We start from the raw sequence: 22,657 nt of genomic DNA, 5'->3' as shown, positions 1-22,657 counted from the left end.
AAATTAACCATACAATATTTAATGCTATTTAAGCTATAGAACTTGTAGTATTACTGGAGTTATGATAAAAACATCCTCCCCATTTGCCCTTACTGTACTGTAAAATGTTTGTGATAAGCCATCATTGTCCAGGATATTGGCTTGGACGAGAATGGCCGAGGAGAAGTCCAGATCTCACTGGAAGACTTGGAGGCACGGATTCAGGAGGTTCTCAGCAATATCCCAAAAGATTACCTTCAGAAGACTACGATCCATCCACGGCCGTTTGAGGAAACTGAGGTCACTGATGCCTATGTTGAAATTTAAAGATTTGCGTCCACAGGAATAGGAAATAATAGTTTCAGGAAAGTACAAATTTTTTCGTAAATATGGACATTATTATCATTAATGCCTAGTAACTTTTCACAAACTCTGTATAGGTAAAAGAGTTAAAGATATGTACATAATCAAAGGAAGCGTTTTTCTTATAATAAACTATATATGCAATATTCATCACAACAGACATCATATTTATGTGCAACGCGACAACACCTAGCAAACTATGGTACAGTACGTCTGTACTTGTGCAGCCCTGAGTCTCCTGGGAGCGTCAGCGGTCAGCGCTGAGGATCACTGCGACACCCGGCGGTCCGCGGAGGCACTGCAGCGCTAAGCGCTGATTTAAAAGCTGCGGCGCGCGCGGGGAGGGGGAGAGCCACAATCGCTGTCGAACGAAGTAGAAGTTAATCAGGGGTTTTCCTTTCTTGAGAGCAGCAGGGAAGAAGGAAACATGGCAAATACTGCACAGCCTCCATATCTTCACTTGGCGGAACTGACGGCATCTCAGTTCCTCGACATCTGGAAACATTTTGATGCTGACGGTAAGTGCTGTGAGAGTTTTACCTGAGCTGAGAAAAAAGATGCTCGGGAGGGATTTAACCGTGAAAAGAAAATGCAACGTTAGCTTTGACACTGGACAGGCAATAAGCGTATTCAAGAAAGTCTGTTCAAGAAAAGTTTGTTTTGGGGTATTGTGTTAAGAAAGAAGTCATGTAACCGAGAATGCACTTTAACCTAATTTTGAGGGAAATTCCTGTTGAATAGTTTGATTTATCATGTAGATAGATTCATTCGACTTTTTGAATTAGTAATTTTCAAGTTATTAAAATTCTTTATGGTCAATAATTAGAGCAAAAAAAATTTTTTTTGAACGAAAACGTGCTTACTTTGTGTATATGTTCAATACATCCCTCGATAATTAATTATTTCAACAAATGTTGAATGCAACAAATAAATAGTCTTTCCTCATTTCTTAACAAAAAAACACTAACAAGTGTTTTTTTTTCTGGTGTTATGCCAGTGTTTTTTCTGGGTAGGCCAGTGTAAAATGTGTGTGGGATATTTCATTAGCTGCAAACATTAAGCCATGTCTGAACTCTGAATGCCTAATCCAGATACTGTCACAGGCCTGTGATTCCAGAACTGACACAATTTTAATAAGCTTTTCATCATTTTGAAGTGTGGATGCATGCTGAAGTACTGTCTTATTGTTTTATGCTTCTTGTAAATACCAGTGGGGATAGCTCCCCCTTGAGAGATCAATTTTCTAGTCGGTAAATGTCATTCCTACAGCTCTTTTAAGCACCAAGCTGCAGTTCATCTTTATGTCTTTTGTAATGCCTGGAACGTAAAAGACCCCCCTCCAGCAAGGCCCTTAATTATCCCGAAATCAGAAAGAGAGACCTTCAAAGGATGACAGGGATAACAGTTGTCAAGGAATTTTAATTAGGCTCTGTAGTTGCTCTGATGCCAGTTGCTCTGTGCCAGTCAAAACTCATAAAAGTTAGCAAGACTGAAGGTAGGATGTCTCTCAGACAAATTAACAACTTCATGCAATTTTAATGCTAATCCGGTTATCCAAACCCTAAATGCTGGTTTAATGTGAATCTTGCCTACAGGTAATGGTTACATTGAGGGCAAGGAGCTTGAAAATTTCATCGCTCAGCTGGAGGTTGCACGGAAAGGAGCTGGTGTGGTAAGTAAAAGTAATTAGTATTAGGAAATTTCTTTGAGTCTTGAACCTTTGAATATAATAGTCTGTAAAAATAAAACATCCGACAGACACAAAAAAAATAGTTTCAAACTTAACAGAAACTGCTGTTGGTTAACTCTGTATTTCAGGCAATTTGAGAAAATCTACAGCAGAGGTCAGTGTGAAAGCAGATAAAGATAGATAGCAGATAAATCTAAAATTGTCATCCAGAGTCAAGTTAACCTAGACTCTAGAACAAGGGGAGCAGCACTAATCAAATACAGTCTTGAAAAAGCGTGACATAAGTGTCAGAGCAGTCAAGGATACAGTGGATGGAAAGAATCATATTGTTTGTTGTTGGTGTTGTTGATTTAGCAAAAATATCTGTCAGTGAATCCTGATTAATATAGTGATTCCACTGAAGAGACTAGATTAGAAGAGATGGGTGATACATAAGCCTGCTAATGCTGAAAAACATGTCAACAATCTTGCCACCAATGTGGTCATGTTAAATACTAAAATTAAAATAACTGAGATAACTAAGCAGATGGTATTTATTAAGAGGATCTCAGTGCAATCAAAGTATCTGAATCTGAAATGGGTAATGTGAATAAAAGTAATTGGTGTTAGTTGAGATCTAAGGCAAGCTCTAGACCAAAGCCCTGTTGGCATGCTTGTCTGTTTCAGGACCCCTCAAATGCATCTTTCAAAGACAAGATGGCAGAGTTCATGCAGAAATTTGACCAGAACAATGATGGCAGGATTGAGCTGTCAGAGGTAAGAAATTGCATTGGTCTAAAAAAAAATTGAGTCTGTCACCAGTGCACAATTACGAGGTCAGACTACAAATTGCTTTGAAAATAGCAGATATTTAGATCCAACCTGGCTGTTTCAAATTCAAATTCTAATTTTATTTGTCACATACACAGTCATACACAGTATGGTATGTAGTGAAATGCTTATATGACCTCTTGTGACCTTAAAATTTTCAAAAATATATAAGAAATATAAAACTTTCCTGTACAAGACAAAATAAATTTTAAATGCAAATAAAAAGTGGAATGAATAAAAAATTATATAATTTCATATTTATTATTTCACACTTGTCACTTGGATTCTATAAACATTTATTCTCATGTTGCCCATGTCTCAGCTGGCCCAGATTCTGCCAACAGAAGAAAACTTCCTGCTTTGCTTCAGACAGTTTCTGGGCTCCAGCTCTGAGTTTATGGCGGTAAGCATTCATACAAATTCTTATTATTTTTGCTAAGTTGTAAAGAAAAATTTATGTATAATATAATGTAAAAACACATTATAATATATGTAAAAACACATTATAATATATGTAAAAACACATTATAATATTATGCATATGTAACTTGACTACTACTGTCTTTTTCAACATTGTCCAACAGTTTAGGTATACAGATGACCCAGCCAGTGCCTCCAGAAGCTCAATACTATTGTCACATATCTAGTTGTCCACTAGATTTTCACTTGTTTAACGCAACTCTTTAGCTGTATAGGCTAGACTAATTAGTGAAATCAAATCTTGTGCACAGGGAAAATTAATACATGGCATATTAGTACTAATTAGTCATATTATTAAAATCATTAAAACCACCAGGTCCCTTGGGCATGTCTCCATAAATCTCTAATGTGTGCTGTGATGTCTGGCACCAGGACATTCGTAGCAAATCCTTTGGATCATGTGGGTTGCGGGACGGGGCATTCATGAATAAGGCTTGTCTGGTGCTCAATCAGATTGGGATCTGGGGAATTTTAAGTTTAATTGTTTTGGGCTGCACAGCTGCACCAATGTGGCCTTCGCTGTATTGTGCTTAAACCCATCCATTGGCTTTTGCCGTTTTTAAAACTCAGGTTGCAGGAGTTAAACAACTCTATCTTTTACATATCTATCTATACAGTGAACAAATTGCTATTACCAACTAATCAAGTCTTCAAATATAATTTAGTCAAACCAAGCTATAGGTTTACACTATTACATAATGCTGGCTGCATAATCAGGCTGCACATTTGGGTCAACTGTGTAACTCAAGAATTTTAACTTTAATTGTAAATTAACTAATACATCTTGACTACTACATCTAATACATCTTATTTTTGTGAGTAATACTTTATGGAAGGGTCACAGAAATTCTTCACAGACACTAGAAGCCAGGACAGAGCATCTATATTTGATGAGAACCAGTGTAAGAAACAAAGACAGCTGCTAAATGAATTTAATTTCATGTTCTTGCACTCATGTGCTCTCACAGTTAATGTGACTAGAAATAGTAATATGACATTATTAAATAAGAGAGCCAGTAAGATTACTGCACTGAAACTTTCATAGTTTCCAACAATTATTACTCCCTTCCACCTTGCTTCTGTGTTTCTGATTGAATTTTAGAAGGGGTACGGGGAGGCTGGGGAAAGAAAGAAATGTGAACTTCTTATTATGCTTTTGTTGACAAAATATATGTATTTTTAATATTTCCTGTAAAACTTGACATTTAAGTTGACTTGAGTTTTAAGCATTTATATTTTATTCAGATTTATTCTGACAAATGTTATTTAGGTACCCATTTATGTTGGTGATGAGAATATCCTGAAACACATGTAATTTGTTCATTTTTGACAACTTCATCCTCGTTAGGCAACTTTTTTCCATTTTATTGAAATTTTTTTAACTACAATTAAGTGCCTTGTTTTATGACTATCTGTAGGCCTGGCGAAGGTATGACGTAGACCGCAGCGGCTTCATTGAAGCAAATGAACTAAAGGTAAATTACCTGTACCTGCTACAGCTCCCAATTAGCCATTTAATTCAATACAGCATACAGAAGCATAGTGTGCATCAGGTAAATTAACCAAGTTATTGTTCTGCTTTAGAAGCAAATTGAAAGCATGCAAATCATGCTGACCACAGCAACTGCCAGTCAAAGGAAGTATTTAAATCATATACTAAAAACCAGATCATAATCACATGCAGGAAATGGTTTTTGACCATACCGTAGGTACAATAATGTACTAATGATACACTGGCCACTATATACTTTTAATGATTTTGGTTGTGATAAGATTAGGCTCATTTTAGGATATAGACACAGACATAGATAAAGACAAAAGTTTTAAAGTAACCTTTTCTCTCTTTCAGAACTTTCTCTCAGACCTTCTGAAAAAGGTTAACAGGCAATATGATGACAAGAAACTGCAGGAATATACACAGACAATTGTAAGCATCTCATCAGCACTCCTTTACGATGCTATTATAAAACAATACCTCCCAACAATATTATAAACCTAGCAAAACATCTGTCACTCAGATTAGAAATTATGCTGAGTAATGTACTACTGTTAGTGTGCATGGATTTCAATGATTTATTACAACTCCAGATTTGAAGGGGAAAATATACTACTGCTTAAATGAAAAGAAAAATTAATAAACTTAGATTATGTCTTGCTTAGGCATGCTAAGTGACAAACAATAAATATTAGAGAACTACATCTCTATTATAAACAGAACTGTGTGTTTATCCAACTGATTACTTTTTTAATGCTTAATTTATGCATATTTGTAATTTATGTATAAATAATCCATCATCCAGACCAACTAAGATCTCAAACAACAAGCAAAAAAATTATCCCAAATATCTTTTAATCTCTTTCAGCTCAAGATGTTTGATCTGAATGGGGATGGGAAACTGGGGCTCTCTGAAATGGCAAGGTGTGCGTTATTGTAGCCCACATTAAACAGATAGCACTTTTTTTTCCTTAAATGCGTTTTGCTTAATGGACTGTTGCTCTTTCAAATTTTAAGGCTTTTACCAGTTCAGGAAAATTTCTTACTGAAATTCCAGGTGAGTTGGCTAAAAGCAATGTTTACAATTTGTACCAAAGTTCTAAAGCATGGAATTATAGCGTAATCATTTATGTGTTTGCATTGTGTTGCAGGGCATCAGGCTGACCCCTGAAGAGTTCAAAAGAATCTTCACTTATTATGACAAGGTAGTCCCAAACTGTATCTGTTGATGCTCCAACTGAAATATCTTTCATTTAATTCATTTTATTACTCATTCTCTAAATGCACCGTGTTAGTGTCTATAAATAAATGATAAACTGCAAAGTCCAGCCCCACTAGAGTGCAGCAGGGCAGAGTTGAGCTACAAGCTGGCGGAGGGTATCTTCTTATGTGAGGTCATAAACTAATTTAACCCCTGGCCAATACAAAAATGGAAAAAAGACAAAAGGAAAGGACTGTTGTCACTTTTTTGTTTGTACACATTTTTACTTAAGACTCATCTGAATGTTTAAAAGTGGCTAAAAAGGTAATTTTACCTAATAGGTCCTTAATTTGTAAAACAGAGAAGCACAATGTTTAATAGCATAATAATTTTGCAGAAAGTCTTGTAGGTGACACTTTGGTTTAAAGCAGATGGAATTCTCCTAGCTTTTTTACATCTGATTTCCCTCACTCTCGTGAATTTATTTTGCATGATGATGTATGCTGTTTCTATTCCTTGAGCAAGTAAATGTCCACAAATGTGCACCCGCTGTGTAAACATTTAAATAACAATGGCGTTTTGGGTGTCACAGTTCCAGATGCTCCACTAGAGTGTGTGGTATAAAATCGAATGTGTTTGTACACATCCATTTGCCTACATCAATTAATATTACAAACACTATACATTTGTATTTAATCAAGCATAATTGTGGTTATTAAGCATTCTGGTTTGTGGATAAGTCTCCTTGTAAGATGGTGTGTATAATCCCCTTTCAGCAGAGAAACCTGGGCCAGGGGTAGCTCAGTGGATAAGGCAGTGGACTACGGTTTGGAAGATCCCAGGTCCAAACCCCACAACCACCAAGTTACCACTGTTGGGCCCTTAAGCAGGGCCCTTAACCCTCAACTGCTCAGATGTGTAATGAGATAAAAATCGCTCTGGATATGTCTGCCAAAATGCCCAAATGTAAAAACCATGGACAACTTAACAAGTGTTACCTTTTATTTTAAATTATGTCAAATTAAGAATTACTATTGAGCAAATTTACAGATTGACAGGATTTTATTCTTTAAGCATGTTTTCTATGAGAACTATTTCATATACAGTTCTCAATCATAAATAAAATGCAGCCTTTCAGTTTAAAATGACTGTAGTGTATGTGCCTGGTATCGTGGTCCCTATTTAGTCTGATGCATTCACATCTAAAACATAGGTACTTGCAGCTCCTACAATAAAGTCATAGGTAAACAAGTAATGGGTCGAAGGCATACCAGGTGAACTACATATTGTCACACCACACAGTGCCTGAACAGGAGGCATTGAGCTTTGAGAAAATGCAAAATGTCTAGCTGAATGCAAAACAACTTACCCACCTAGAGATGGGAAAAAAAAGATAGATAGCTATATATATATATATATATATATATATACTAAACAAAAATATAAACGCAACACTTTTGTTTTTGCTCCCATTTTTAATGAGATGAACTCAAAGATCTGAAACGTTTTCTACATAAACAAAAAAATCTTTGAGTTCATCTCATAAAAAATGGGAGCAAAAACAAAAGTGTTGCGTTTATATTTTTGTTCAGTATATATATATATATATATATATATATATATATATATATCTTTACTCCATGTTGTTTTAGAAATATAGATAGTTAATCAGTGAGGCAGAAAGAAATAGCAAGACATTTCTTTGTGCAAAAGCAAGTATACTTTCTGATATACTATAACTGCAATAAAAATAGAGTAAATTAATATAATCTCTTCCTGTCTTTTAAAGGATGGAAATGGCTACATTGATGAAATGGAGTTGGACTACCTCCTGAAGGACCTTTATCAGGTGAGAATAGATTATTAAGAGCTTGAAATTGTTGTAATTTGAGAAAATGATTTAAAATTAACATTGTTTTTTATTTAATTTTAGGACGCTGCCACCCAGGACCTATCTGGCTATAAAAAAAGCATCATGGCCTTGTCAGATGGGGGTAAATTATACCGCACAGAACTGGAAGTCGTACTGTGCCGGGAGCCCATTGTACTGTGATTGTACTATGCTGGAACCCTGAATCTTGTTTTCCATTCTGCTGCCTGACTACTGTAACCACATGCATGTGCCAGGCACTACCCCTTTTATTTGTGTGTGTTTTAAATCAATGTGCACTACAAAGCACAAACAAACTCTGCATTTTTCTTTTCCTGTGCCATCACCTATATTCCTTTTCCTTAAGGACAGACTGTCCAGCTATGATCTGGCCCTCTGCTGATATTTTAAACCATCCATTTCAAATGGACCTTGAATCTTACTAAAAGTCAAAGATATATAACTAAGCATATGATTCTATTATCAATTTATCCGTCAATTTATTTATTTCTTTTTATTTATTTTATTGGGTCACTCCGGAGTCTGGTTTTCCTTTTTCTCTATGGTTTGATTAAATAATTATTATCAAATTTTTAACTGTTTTGGAGTTATGCTATTTTCTTTCTTTGGCTGATACTGTTAGAGGATATTACTGAGAGAATAAATAAAAGACTAGGTTATGTGAAGAGTATGGCATTTTTATTAATTTAATTTGAGGGTTTACTCAAACCGGAATTAAGGTTAATAATCATATAATGAAAAAGAAATCCCTGTGAAATATGTATTTGCTTGTTAAAAATGTAAAATGTTAGATGTATGGGATTCAAGTACATTTAGCACCTTGACATTAAACTGTGTTTAATTTCACAGTGACAATACAATGGAATTATATTTAAAAAAACCTATATCAACCAATTCAGCTTCAATAGACAGTAGCTAAAGGGCTAATGGAAAAGTCACTAAATTTGCATATTGATTATGTAATCTCGCAGTATTTGCAATACAAATAGGAGCAGAGAGAGAAGGTGGTGTGCATGTAAAAACCAGGTAATTTGTGCCTGCTAGGCAGGGGGCAAAGTTTGGTGCTGTATTCGAATACTCAAAACAAACTAAAGAACTGTGCACTAACAAGGGAAGATAGGATTCTAAAACACATCTTGTCTTAAAAACCTTGTTCCAGCAGATCTTACATGTTTTAATAAATACTGTTTAAATATCATAAATATTATTACATGCATATACAGTATGGTTATTCTTTACAAACAAAGGAAAAAGGAAAATAAAGCACAGCTATTCAGCTGTCATACATTCTTGAACTTGGAATTATATAATATTTTACACAACATATAATGTATCAAATTATACTGAGAACATCCTATACCTTATATATTTAAAATATATACCAAATTATCTAAAAACAGAAGCAGACCCAAGATTAATATATGGAATATGTGGAGCAGTACATACTGTAAAGTACATACTAAGAAAGTCCTCTAAAAAAAACCTAATTAATTTTAGTTTTAAATTATTTCAAATACACATAAGCACCAGTGCTATATTAGGTAAGTTTTATTAATAGTTACAAAAAGACTTGAATGTATTGCACTAGAAATAAATACTTCCAACTAAATAAAAAAAAATCTACCATGACATTGATGGTTCATAAACAATTCCTTGGACTCAAGAATGGCAATTCTTACCCCTAAATCTTTCAGAGCAGGCATCACTAAATGGTGGACATAAGTGACCAAGTAACAGTTCTATGCAGACCCTGATGCTTTTTTGATAAATGAGAATAATTAATTAACCAGCTCTTTTTCTTTTCGAGGTGGCCGTGTTCAAACGCGTCACTCAACAGAACCAAATTAGCGTCAATGGGCGAAGAAACAAACCAAAAGTCCTTTTGTGGAACGGCGTGAGTGAAATCGCTCCACTTCAGCCTCTTTCTGACAAGTCAGCAATAAACGCCTTTTATTTTAATGTCAAATCATTGTTCGATGCTCCGCTACTTTTTCTCTGCAAGTAAAGAGAACTTTAACCATGAATAGCACTTTTTTATATTCATAAGAATACTCAAAGGCCAACAAATGTGGTTAAGAATGTTTTCTTTTCCAGTAGTTTTTAATCAATAGTGCACAGTTAAATGTGTGTTTATTTGTCTGGATATTTTATTTTCAATTTATAGTTTCATTCCAGAAGTGTGCTGGCATATAAAAACACTTGTATCACTTGTATATCAAAGCGAATTTCGCCATAAGACATTATGGAAACTCTATAGATTTGTTCCACAGTCCAATAATATTTATATAAAATTCATACAAAATATAAAGTAAAAATAAAACAAATTCACTTGTACTTCACCTTTAAAAAGAACTGATGTTAGAGCAGGGGGGGGGGGGGGGGGGGCTACAGTGTAGAATGAATTTCACACACACACACACACACACACACGTATTACAGTTATAGGCGCGTAAAACACCAACTGTGTGGGGGGAAAGTTGTCCTGTACAGTAGCCCCCTTCTCCTGCTTCTTTCCTGCTCTAACATCAGTAAGACACACACTAACAGAATCACCTGTTAACAGATTCGTCTCCAGATTAATTTCTTTTTTTTTTGTGCTTCAGAGAGGCCAGTGTTGCAGTACAGTTACTAAAGAAAAGTCACTACACTTGTACACAAATTTTAAAAAATGCTTTACGTGCAAACGCACACATGACTATATGATTTAAAAATATTAAATGCTATGAAGGGGCAGCACGGTGGTGTAGTGATTAGCTCTGTCACCTTGCAGGTTCAATTCCTGTCCATGTTCGATTCTTGTCTCTGTGTGGATGGAGTTTACATGTTCTCCACGTGCTTTGTGGGTTTCCTCCAGGAACTTCGGTTTCCTCCCTTAGTCCAAAGACTAGCAGATTGGGCAAATTGCCGTTTCCAAATTTCCCGTAGTGCGTAAATGTATGTGATTGTGCCTTTTGATGGATTGGTATCGTGTCCAGGGTGTACCCTGCCTTATGCCCTAAGCCTCCTAAGATAGGCTCCAGGCTCCCTGCAACCCTGAATACAGGATAAAGCGGTATAGAAGATGAGTGAGTAAGTGAAAAATGCTGTGGTATATTATTATGGAATACTTTGAATAGCCTATTTTTAACAGACTTACAGTACAGTGACTGTACATGTAGAGAGATGAATCCTAAAACAAACATGAAATAAGGACCTTTGCTTGAAGATAATTCAATTGATCGGAACTTCTTGATCTATAATTCAGGATCCCAGCTTTAAAGAAATGTATATTTTGCGTGTTTCTGGTACAGCGTACTGTAAATCTCTCAACAGGCAGCATATTTTTAGTTGGGAATAATAATTTTTTTTTTTATGTATTTGAACATGTGAAAGGCATCAAGTTCTAAAAATGTCTTTCAAAAAGTAGAGAGCTGGTCCTAGTTGCTATTATTTACTTTTCTTATTCACAGTACCAGTCTTGTTTCTGGTTAAAGAGGGCTCTAAATAAGTACTTTATACTAAGCCACAGTAAGAGAGTTTTATTGACGCGTCTTAATAGGTTTTATGGAGCAACATTGCCTCCAAGTGGCCAAATTATGTTACTACATAAATTTCCAGTATTATTTGAGAGCACACCGTCTACAGTAAAGTTTGAATTAATTTTGTTGCAGTGCAGTATTGGTATGTATTACATATGTAAATTACAATGTACAATAGCTGTTTATTCTTTATGTGTAGTTTGTATAGTACAGGTCTTTACCCTCTATATAACTCTCTATACGCTGTTGTCTACGTTCTTCAGCTTTTTTTTATTAATTTATCTTTAAAGTACAGACATTTCTTGAGTGTTATCAAATTTATAATAGTATTATTTAATTCACAGTAAATCTATTTCAAATGCATCTCAAGTGGAAGCAATCATTGATATAAAACTATAGCCCAGGCTTTGATACTAATCTTTTAAGATTGCTGAGAAGAAATTTAATGGTGCCTGAAAATAGTCTAAGGTCACCCACAATCATATACATTTTTTTCACATGGTTGGGCAAAAATTAAGATAAGAAAAATCTTCTAGCCACCTTGCCCTATAGCCCAAACATTAGATTAGATTAGATTAGATTAGATTTAGTTTTATTGTCACTGTGCAAAGTACATGTACAAAGCCAATTATATGCAATTATCATCCAACCAGAAGTGCATAAGTGGCCTATTTACAATAAATAACAATGTGGTAAGTTAACATGATGGTCCATATGTCCAGACGGTGCAGTAGGTAATAATGATATGGAAAATATAGTAATATGCAGTATAACCTGGCAAATAGGTAATGTAGGGGGCAGGGGTAGCTCAGTGGTTAAGGCATTGGACTACGGTTCGGAAGATCCCAGGTTCAAACCCCACAACCACCAAGTTGCCACTGTTGGGCTCTTGAGCAAGGCCTTTAACCCTCAACTGCTCAGGTGTGTAATGAGATAAAAATGTAAGTCGCTCTGGATAAGAGCGTCTGCCAAATGCCTAAATGTAAATGTAATGTGAAGAATACAAGCAGAAACTAATTTGTACTTGACAAATATATTTGAAGCTTCTTTACTGTTGCTGTACAGTAGGTCCCTTGGCAGCCTCCTTTTTTCATCTTTGGATTGACATCCTGCTCTTGGTGACAATACCAAAAACATAATGTCAAAGATAAAAAACAGGATGCCAAGAGACCTACAGCAACAATATTTCTCCATTTGTTGATGATGGCCTTCACAGTGTTACATGGTAATCTAATCTAATTTAGGATCTTACAGTATATGTTCTTTGTACGTTTTTGCAGATGGCTTCCCCAGTCAGATGAAACCAAGAAGATACCCAAAGCTAAGAAAACCCCTAAGCAACAGCTGGCCTTTAATTATGCTTTACTTAATCACTTTACTTCATATGTATGACACTTCTTGTTGTTGGACTGTGAAAAGGTCCCCAGTTTGAGCCCTGATGCCGCCAGTTCACCACTGTTGGACCCTTGAGCAAGGTTCTTTAACCCGATGTGCTCAGACAAAATTAGGCAACCCAACTCTTTAAATAGTCAAAACTTTGACTATTTCAAAAACATATTTTTCGCCCATACTGATATAGATTTACTCGTTGGCTTCAAATCATTGTCCTGACATAATTTGGACCAAACTTTAGTTGTTGGACAACCGGCCTCATGTTTGCTTCTAAAATACTCTGGTTTACTGAGTCATAGTCAACTTATTGATCGCAATGTGCCCAGGTCCTATGACTGAAAAAATAAGCCCAAATCATCATCTCTCCACCGCCATGCTTGATGGCGGGTATGAGATGTTTCTGCTGAAATGCTGTTTGATTTATGCAGAACATGGCACTGTGCATAAGCATAAGCCTTGTTTTAGAAGCCTTGATCTTTGTTCCAGAAACCTTGTTCTTGGTCAGATACAGCGTTGTGAAGCTCAATAGCACTTTCATGTTCTTCTAGCACACTTCCAAACAAACTGTACTCGTTCAGTCTTTTTCCAATTACAATAGTATGCTGTTATGGACTTTAACATGCTTAGGGCCTGGGTTAACTACTATGCCACCGTGCTGCCCCCATCATGACACTATGATCAGATTATTTTTATAATGTTTTTAATACAATTACAAAGGAGTCTTGAACATGACTGTATATATAACATCTTTAGAAGTAGAATACCATGGATTTTTCTTTGTAATTTAATCATAAAAGTGAAACTTTCATATATTCGATATCAAGTACATGACTAAATGAAATGGGGTTTTTGGCTTTTTTATTATTTCGATATTTATGGTTTATGGCTCATAAAAAGTTAAAATAAATATCAAACTTCTAAAAACTGTACACAACATACTACTTAGTCCTAGTTCTGCTGAGGTGTTATGGAAGACCAGATTGCTTTTTATAACAACCTTCAGCTTGTCTGTATTGTCGGGTCAAGTGTTTTCTTCTGACAATACCTCATATTGGGGTATATAGAGTTAGGGTCATGTGAGTTGCTTGGTGGTTGGTGGTAGTGGTCAATCAAGCACAGTAATATGATCAGCAAACCAGTTAGTGGTAGTTTGGCACTGTGGGCAGGTGCGGGTGGGAAAAGGAGATCAGCATCTCCATAAAGATGGTCAGCAGAAAATCCCCTGGATTCCACCTGCATTGTCTATGGACTTATGAAATAAAATATGAAAAAAATTAATGCACAAACAGCAGTAGATGGCATCGCATCCCAGATCATCACCAACTGTGAAAACTTTGTACTGGATTTCACTTGGGAGCTTGATTTCCAAATGAAATGCAAAATTTACTTTAATCTTAAAAGAGGACTTTGGACCAGCAAGCAGTGGTCCAATTCATTTTCTCCTTAGCCGAGGTAACATGCTTCTGACGTAATCTCTGGTGCCAAAGTTGCTTAATGCTCGGAATGCAACAATTAGAGACCATTTCTGTTGGAAAAATCTGTTTCTGTTTCAAGTCTGTGCATGATGGCTCTTGATGCACTGACTCCAGCTTCACTCCACTTTTTGTGAAACGCTTGAATTAGCTTTGCTTGAAAATCTTCTTAAGCCTGAGGTCATCTCTGTTCTTTGTGAACCTTTTCCTACTCGGTGGTGACCTTCTGTATACCACACATAATCCTCCTTCCCAATATATGTACTGAATGAGAGATACACTTTATTTATCCTGTATCTACAGTAATAAATAATAGTAAATAATTTACCACATTGACTGTAACTGATATTTTGAAATGATTTTTAATTTCCGTGAGCTGTAAGCCATAGTCAATACAAAATAGCTTGGAATATTTCACTTTACATGTAATGATTCTAGATTATGAGAGTTTAACTTTTAATTTGAAAAAATTCCATGATATTATAATTCATTGAGATGCACGGTATGACATGACAGGTTAATTTAAACTTTATACATTAATTGACTTTCCTGCATTGCCTGAAGCTGCAACTCTCTGCTCACCCAGGACGTTAGAGCACCTTGGCACAATGTGAGTGCTTACACCTTACATTCACACAGAACACCGGAAAGCATTTGTTTGATATCTTTTAATAGCAATTTCTTCAGCGAAATAACGTCGGTAGCTTTCAACACTAGGACTACCAGAGAGGGGCCATTTGGCCCGGTTGTTTTTACCTAATATCCTTAATCACGTGTGAACAGTTGCCTTTGTTCTGTAAACGTGGCAATTACTTACTTAAATGAATGGGAGTCAATTGTCGGTGATTAAGGTGTTAGTTTAAAACCAAGGGGCCATTTGGCCTACCTCTGGTAGGGCTGGAGGGGGCAGAAAAACCTGGTAGTTCGTCCATGATTGAACCCTTGATCTTTAAATTTCTGCTTCAGTCTCTGTGTGCTGTTCCGGTGCAGTGCGGTAAGCGGCGCTGTTCGATCTCTGCCTGCTTCTTTAGAAAGCTGTGCGGCTGCTGCGAATTTCTCTCTCAGTCTCGGTGCTGGTGTGTGTCCTTTCTCTCTAGCTTTAAGCACGCACGGCTGCAGCAATGGCCTTGCTAAAATCGAGCAAGCTTCTTTCTGGCGTTGGGTCGTACAGCCCAGCTCTTGGAGTGTTACCTCTTCGCGCAAGGTAAAGTTCTTTTTTTTTAACTAAGCTTCTATTAAAACCGGGGAAACCGTGCTAGCTGGATTAGCTTCATGTCTTCTAACGGGCATCTCCCATAATGCATCTCTGTAGTGACCTGGAAACTAGCTAGTTTATTAGTTAGCTCCTGAATTCTAGTATGTGTAATTAAGAAGTAAATTCGTATGCTTAGTGATATTCTCAGTTTATCTTGACCAGAGTCAGTAATTATGAAGGTCACAACAGGTAGCTAACCAGCTAGGGCAGCTACATCACTGAAAAGTTGCTAACAACCAACTGCGCTTCTTCAGAGTCACCTTGACATTTATCTCACAGCGTGCGTCGTGCTCGCTTTCTTGCTGCTCGTGGCAATTGACATATAATACCAACCGACCACGACTAACTAGCTAAGCTTATATCGCCACAGAGTTGATTTGTGTGGCTGTTCCACGCGTTTTAGAGAAAAAAAAAATCCGCTCCTTAGCTAATTATCTCGTGGCTTGATAATATGTTCAACTGATGGAAACCGCAGCAAACCTTCTATTCATCATGTTACGACCCGTTTAACAAGATTTTAACCCTAAGGTGTTTTTATCCATGCATATTGTGACTCTCTGTAAAAGGAGGGTGTGGATTGAATTCTGCACCTCATTGGATTATCAGTCTTCCTGATGTGGGTGGACTAACTCACTGTGCAGTTCCTGTTACACATTGTAATCGCCCAGGACAGTCCACATCAGAGGTTCAAACAACCCTGGTCCTGGAAGACCCCATGCCATGCACATTGTAGTGTTCTCTCAGCTCACAGAAAACCTGATTAGTTAGATTATCTACTTAACAGCTTTTTCTTAATTGAGTGGGTGTGATTGAGCAGGGAAAATACTGAAATATGGAAATAGGGTTAAGAACCACTGCCATAGTCTGCATTATTATGCATGACCTTTTAAGTTTCTGTTACATCATTTAATTCTTATAATGTATGTATAAAAGTTGTTGTAGGATTTACACATATGAAAGTGATTTATGATGGATATTCCTATGGCTAACTCTTAACATGCAGCACTGTTGTAGCAGCTTTTAAATAACTGGTGGTTATTTGGCAAATAGATGTAAACATTAGTTACTTGGCACAAATAAATATTGGTAATATTCAGGCAATGGTAGCAGTGAAACCTTTTATGAGGGTTTCCTTTTCGAGTGCGCTTCAGACAGCCTGGAAGACGGACTAGACTGTATCGTATCCCTAGATGTTGGCAGAGCTCCAGGTTCCATAGAGGTTCCAGTCATTGAACTCTGGTACATGATAGGTTTGCTAACCTTTTAAAGACGTACAACTATCTGACCTTATTACAAAGGCTATGAAATGTGCAGTTTTATTTGAGAGAACTTGTTCATGAAATAAATACCTCTGTATTGTAAGTGTTATACATATGTCATAAATATAAAATGCTAGTTTGTGTTTATTTCTTTTTATTTATTATGCAACGCAAAAAATACCAAGCCTAGTCTTGCTTTACAGGAGTTAGCAGTGTGTATAATTAAATGAATTTTACCTCGTTGTGATGCAGCTCATGGTGGTCTGAGGTACAGATGGGCCCACCTGACCCCATCCTTGGGGTGACTGAGGCTTTCAAACGTGATTCCAACCCCAAGAAGATGAACCTTGGAGTGGGAGCGTATCGTGATGACCAGGGAAAACCCTATGTTCTTAACTGCGTCCGCAAGGTGCCGCTTACAATATATTTTTCCTCCTAAACTAGGATTCACCAGCATAGGTTAAATACATCTGAAGTTATCTTAATATCTAGCCATTGTTAATACTGCTGTTAATTATTTTTGGTGTTATCTCAAAGTTAAAATGTGCCAAGTGTTATCTTGTGCATTGTGGCTGTTTTCAGGCTGAGGCTTTGATTGCTGCTAAGAAGCTGGATAAAGAGTACCTTGCCATTGGAGGACTGGCAGATTTCAATAAGGCCTGTGCTCAGCTGGCTTTAGGACCAGACAGTGAAGTCCTGAAGAGTGGCAGAGTGAGAGAAATGTTTTTGTTTAATATTAATGACACATATGTATGTGTGTCTATGTGTGAATATAATTTGTCAGTTTAAGTAAGTGAGTTTTCCCTTTAAACGTTTGTTATTTAAACGAAAAATACCCTAAGGTAAATAAAAACAATTTTTTATTCCCCCTCAGAGCATCACTGTTCAGACCATTTCAGGAACTGGATCTTTGCGTGTTGGAGCCAATTTCCTTGTAAGTAATTTGTAATCCTCTAATTTGAAGGCATGGTTATAGATAAATACCTTTTTAATATTATTATTTTCTTTAATAATATTAATAATATCTCCTTTTTTTTTTTTTTGCAGTCACGGTTCCACACTTCCGTACGTGATGTGTACCTGCCTAAGCCTTCATGGGGTAACCACACACCCATCTTCAGGGATGCAGGCATGCAGCTGAAGGCTTACACCTACTACGACCCCAAGACCTGTGGCTTTGACTTCAGTGGAGCCATTAATGACGTTTCAGTAAGGAGTGCAAAAACCTAAGTTGCTCTTTGGAGTCTTTCAGTAGTAGAATTAGTATATTTCATTGTTTGAGGCAAAATTGCTGTCAAACTTTCTTGTGCATAGTCTGTTTTAAATGTTCTGCGAATAGGGATGCAACGGTATTGTTAATACTGTCGTACCGCAATAACACATTTTTTCGATACTACCGTGGTCACATGACTCGATAAAACGATAGGTGTCTGAGAAAAGTTTGCTCAGACGAATGGAGGGGACGGGAGGTAGCAGGAACTACAATTCCCATCAGCCCAGGCGTGGCCATCATCCTTTGCAGTCTGTTGTCACTACAGATCCAGTAATGCGCACATCCGTTTTAAAACCCTCTTACTCCGTAATGATTAACTCTTTCCATCTCTTTTCCTTCGCTGCTAATGGCAACAAACCGCCATTTCCGCATTACTGGATTCACCACATGGGCCAGCTGCAATAAGTGGGCTGCTATTTTTCTTTTTTCTGAGTTTTCAAGAATACTAATATGAAACTTAATTTTTTAAAATGGTTTAATAATTTTTAGTTATTACAATTGAAAAATTTAAGTTCCTGTTTCAAAGTTTACAGATAGATGGCTAATTTGTATGCCATTGATATGTTTAGTGTTCATGCAAACTGTTTAATAAACACTTCTCATTTTTTCGAGTCTCTTAATTAGTTTTGTTTTTCTTGTAAATTATTCAATAAATACCGTACCGTGCCATTCATACTGAGGTATAATCTTACCGTGAAGTTTTGATACCATTACATCCCTACCTGCGAACTATAAAGGCTACAAGGTAGTTTGTTTAACGTATTTGACTGTTGATCAAGGGGTCACAGATTTGAACCCCAGCACTGCCAGGCTGCTGCTGTTGGGCGCTTAAGCAAGGTCCTTCACCTCACCTGCAGTTGGAAGTTGATTTGGCAACATGGCCCCTAAGGGGGGGGGGGGGGGGGGGGGGGGGAACTGCTAGATAAACAATGGAAATAGCTCTGAGAGTTGGGAATATTCATTGCCAGATGTACCCAGGAATGTGGATAAAAGGGGGAAGGAGGAAAGATTACAGCCCTATTCAGGCTTTTTTGTGCTTATTTTTTCCTCAGAAAATCCCAGAGAAAAGTGTGATTGTCCTGCATGCTTGTGCTCACAACCCCACTGGAGTAGACCCAAGACCAGATCAGTGGAAAGAGATGGCTGATGTGATAAAGGTGTTGGTCTTTACACTTTTAATGAAATTTTAAGCTGGAAGTAAAGTGTTTGAAATGTTAATTTGTATTTGTATAGTAATAAGTTTGAGTTCTTCTCTTTGACAGAAAAGAAATCTGTTGGTGTTCTTCGACATGGCCTACCAGGGCTTTGCCAGTGGTGACATTGATCGGGATGCTTGGGCTGTACGCTATTTTATTGAACAAGGCCACAATGTTGTTCTCTCTCAGTCTTTTGCTAAGAACATGGGACTGTATGGTGAGTTCTGCTCAAAGTACCATGTCTTTGTATGTAATTAATGAGTAATATTAAGATGCATAAAACGTATAAAAAAAATAAAAAAAAATTAATGGCCAGAAAGAGTATTTTATTACGGTGTTTACTTAATCATCACTACTACTACTACTACTAGTAGTAGTGACTTCTGCTGGTGTGATTATAATACTGTTACTCTTAATAACCAGCAAAGATTACACTAGGGTGTGACTTACCTGTGAGTATGTCTGATGTCCAGGTGAACGTGTAGGAGGATTTACTGTTGTGTGTAAGGATGCTGAAGAGGCCAAGCGAGTGGAATCCCAGCTAAAGATTCTCATCCGTCCGATTTACTCCAACCCCCCCATGAATGGTGCTCGGATTGCTGCAACAATCCTTAATACCCCTGAACTCTACAAGGAGTGGTAGGTGTTAATTAGCAATTATTCCCAATAATTCATACATATTAAAAAGCAATATAACGTCTGATTTTAATTATAGTTCAATAGTTTTTCTCAATTTGATGCAAAAACCCAGTAATATGCAATGCATTTGGTGTGGTATAAACTCCTTTTTAAAAAAAGTAGTAATAATTCTAATTTTTGTATTGTGCACTTTCCTTTTCAATTTACTATACATGAGTTTTGATTTATTAAAAAAAAACATTTATTAAATATGTCTCAAGTCTCATCATTTGTAGGTAAATATATTGTACAAATTGTCTATACTGGATTGTCAATTTATTATAACTGTGCCTAATGCAAAATTCTGCACATCTAGTTAAAATGTTTGTAGAACAGTGTACCATACCAGTGAACAAATACTAATAGACTATACACTATATGGTCAAAAATTTGTGGAAACCTGACCATCATATGCATTGTTTATTTGTATAGCACTTTTTAATAATGACATTGTTAGAAAGAAGCTTTATGGAGGTAAATTGGGTCTTCAACAAACTTTTGCCAAAAAGTGTGAGGAATACAATTGTTTTACAAATTCACTTTTCTGGAGTTAAATACCTTGGTACACAAACTGAGGTTCTAGGAGTCATGTTTTTTTATAGCTGGTGTTGAAGAATTTGAGTTCCTGCCATAATCCTCACTAAACACCTTTGTGATGACTTGGATTACCGACTGTATTCCTGATCTCATTAATATTCATAGGACTAAAAAGCCAAATCCGCACCACCATGCTCCAAAGTACATAAGGGCATGATGGTTAATGTGAATTTTTTACCATGTAGTATAAGCAAAGACAGTAAACAGAATTTGTTTTTGCTATTTTATAGGTTGGTTGAGGTGAAGAGCATGGCAGACCGCATAATTAAGATGAGGGAGATGCTTGTGTCAAACCTTAAAAAGGAGGGCTCCACTCACAACTGGCAGCATGTCATTGACCAGATTGGCATGTTCTGCTTCACTGGCCTCAAGCCTGAACAGGTTGGTTAATGAATATTCCAGTAGTCATCTTTCCTAAGTAGTTTCATCTAATATGTTCTTATCCTTGTTTCTTTTGCCTTTCTCAGGTGGAACGTCTAATTAATGAGTACTCTGTCTACATGACAAAGGATGGACGTATCTCTGTGGCAGGTGTCACCTCCGGAAATGTGGCCTACCTTGCCCATGCCATCCATGCTGTTACCAAGTGAATCCATTGTAGATATTGTATACTGTAGTGACCTTCAACTTGCACAAAAAATGTCTCCCTTCATTTAACTTGGGCTTTAGCCTGGAAGGGTGCTAAGTAGAACTATCCCCTTTGTTCTCAGCTCATCTTAATTGGAATTAGTGTTTACCTGTGACCTGGAGAAATTAAAGAACAAAAGCCTTGCACTTGTGAATTTGCCTTTGACTTGTGATTAAGATTAAACTATACTAATATAATGTGGTTTCCAAAGACTACAGTTTCTCAGAGGCCCTGGTTTTACTCTGGCTATAATTTCCTATATTTAAGTTAGTAACCGTTTGTCTGAAAATTTGTAAATAGAATATTTTAATTCCAAAGCACTTAAAATATATTTGGACAATTGCAATAATTTGAGCCATCAGATTACACTATTTATGGTAATGCAAATTTGTACCACTTAATTTGCAAACTGTTACAGACCTTTTAAACCGATAATTGGATGTCCTTCGTCCCAAAAAAGTTCGTGAAATTTTTAGTTATTATAAGAAATAAAAGCACTTTATAGAGGAGTTTAGAGTGAGGGAAGCAAAATTGCTAACCTGATTAATGTAGCTCATTGGTCTTAAGCTACATTAAAACTGATATTGTCATATAATCAACAATTTAGCACACCAGAAAAAAAAATTCTATTATCATTGCTTTTGCATGTGTGAGCTACTGGTGAATGTAAACTTATTGTAGGTTCTATGGCTTTGAATGGATGACGAAGTATGGTTCATAATAGTGTGTCTGAACCAGTTCAGATTTATTCACTGGGTTGTATAAATCCAATTGAACACAGTTTAGTAACCAAAAAAAATAAAATAAAAAATTCTCCACTTTTAAATATGTAAAACAACTACTGGTCGCATACTGTAAACAAATAAAGATGAGCTTGTCAAGTATAGAGTTTCCTTGTGTATTTTCTTCTGAATTTCAAAATCCCTTAAAATGGTTAGTAACTAGATGCACAACACTTGTGAAACTGTTAAATATAGAATGGATCATAGATTGTCTGGTATGAGTTCTTTTTAGATTAGCTTCCAGTAATAACCTGTTTTTCTCTTCCAAAATTCTACCCAAAGCGGACAGCACTAATGTAACTTGAAACTTTTAAGTGATCCACCACAGCTGTGCAATCACTTAGTAGGTCTGTGTAATGTGGATGTCACAGGATGTTAATCTAAATAATAGCGCTTTTGCCTTTCACCTCCAGGTTCTGGGTTTAATTCTCACCTTGGGTCTGTGTGCATGTAGTTTCCATGTTGTTCCTGTGCTTGGTGGGTTTCCTCTGTGTACTCTGTTTGCCCCCAACAGTTAAGAGACCTTCAGATTAGTCTAACTGCCATTCCCAAATTGACCATGGTGTGTGTGATAATGTGTGTGCCCTACAATGCCTTGTGCCCTAAGTCTCTTGAGATAGGCTCCAGAACCCCTGCAATACTGTACACAGGAGATGGTGGTATAGGGGATGAGTGTGTGAGTAATAATTTTTTACACT

At 36.6% G+C, this 22,657-nt stretch overlaps 2 protein-coding genes across 2 annotated transcripts; both read left to right on the top strand.

Moving 5' to 3' along the window:
- The first annotated feature begins 699 nt into the window (after positions 1-699).
- Positions 700-8,574, top strand: calb2a (calbindin 2a). Its single transcript, XM_053500599.1, has 11 exons — positions 700-860; positions 1,938-2,014; positions 2,699-2,788; positions 3,165-3,245; positions 4,741-4,797; positions 5,172-5,249; positions 5,686-5,741; positions 5,835-5,874; positions 5,969-6,022; positions 7,808-7,867; positions 7,952-8,574. The coding sequence occupies exons 1-11, from the start codon at positions 770-772 to the stop codon at positions 8,069-8,071; spliced, it is 804 nt and encodes a 267-aa protein (XP_053356574.1). The 5' UTR covers positions 700-769; the 3' UTR covers positions 8,072-8,574.
- A 6,745-nt stretch (positions 8,575-15,319) lies between these two features.
- On the top strand, positions 15,320-22,060 carry got2a (glutamic-oxaloacetic transaminase 2a, mitochondrial). The gene is made up of 10 exons (XM_053501099.1): positions 15,320-15,495; positions 17,058-17,214; positions 17,388-17,516; positions 17,680-17,739; positions 17,853-18,014; positions 19,131-19,235; positions 19,341-19,491; positions 19,748-19,913; positions 20,780-20,930; positions 21,017-22,060. Exons 1-10 carry the CDS (start codon positions 15,413-15,415, stop codon positions 21,137-21,139), a joined length of 1,287 nt encoding a protein of 428 aa, XP_053357074.1. The 5' UTR covers positions 15,320-15,412; the 3' UTR covers positions 21,140-22,060.
- Positions 22,061-22,657: the final 597 nt, after the last annotated feature.

The sequence above is a fragment of the Clarias gariepinus genome, chromosome 7, assembly GCF_024256425.1.
Source record: "Clarias gariepinus isolate MV-2021 ecotype Netherlands chromosome 7, CGAR_prim_01v2, whole genome shotgun sequence".
NCBI classification, from domain to species: domain Eukaryota; kingdom Metazoa; phylum Chordata; class Actinopteri; order Siluriformes; family Clariidae; genus Clarias; species Clarias gariepinus.
Note: the sequence above shows the minus strand (reverse complement) of the source record. Positions and strands in the feature narration are given on the sequence as shown.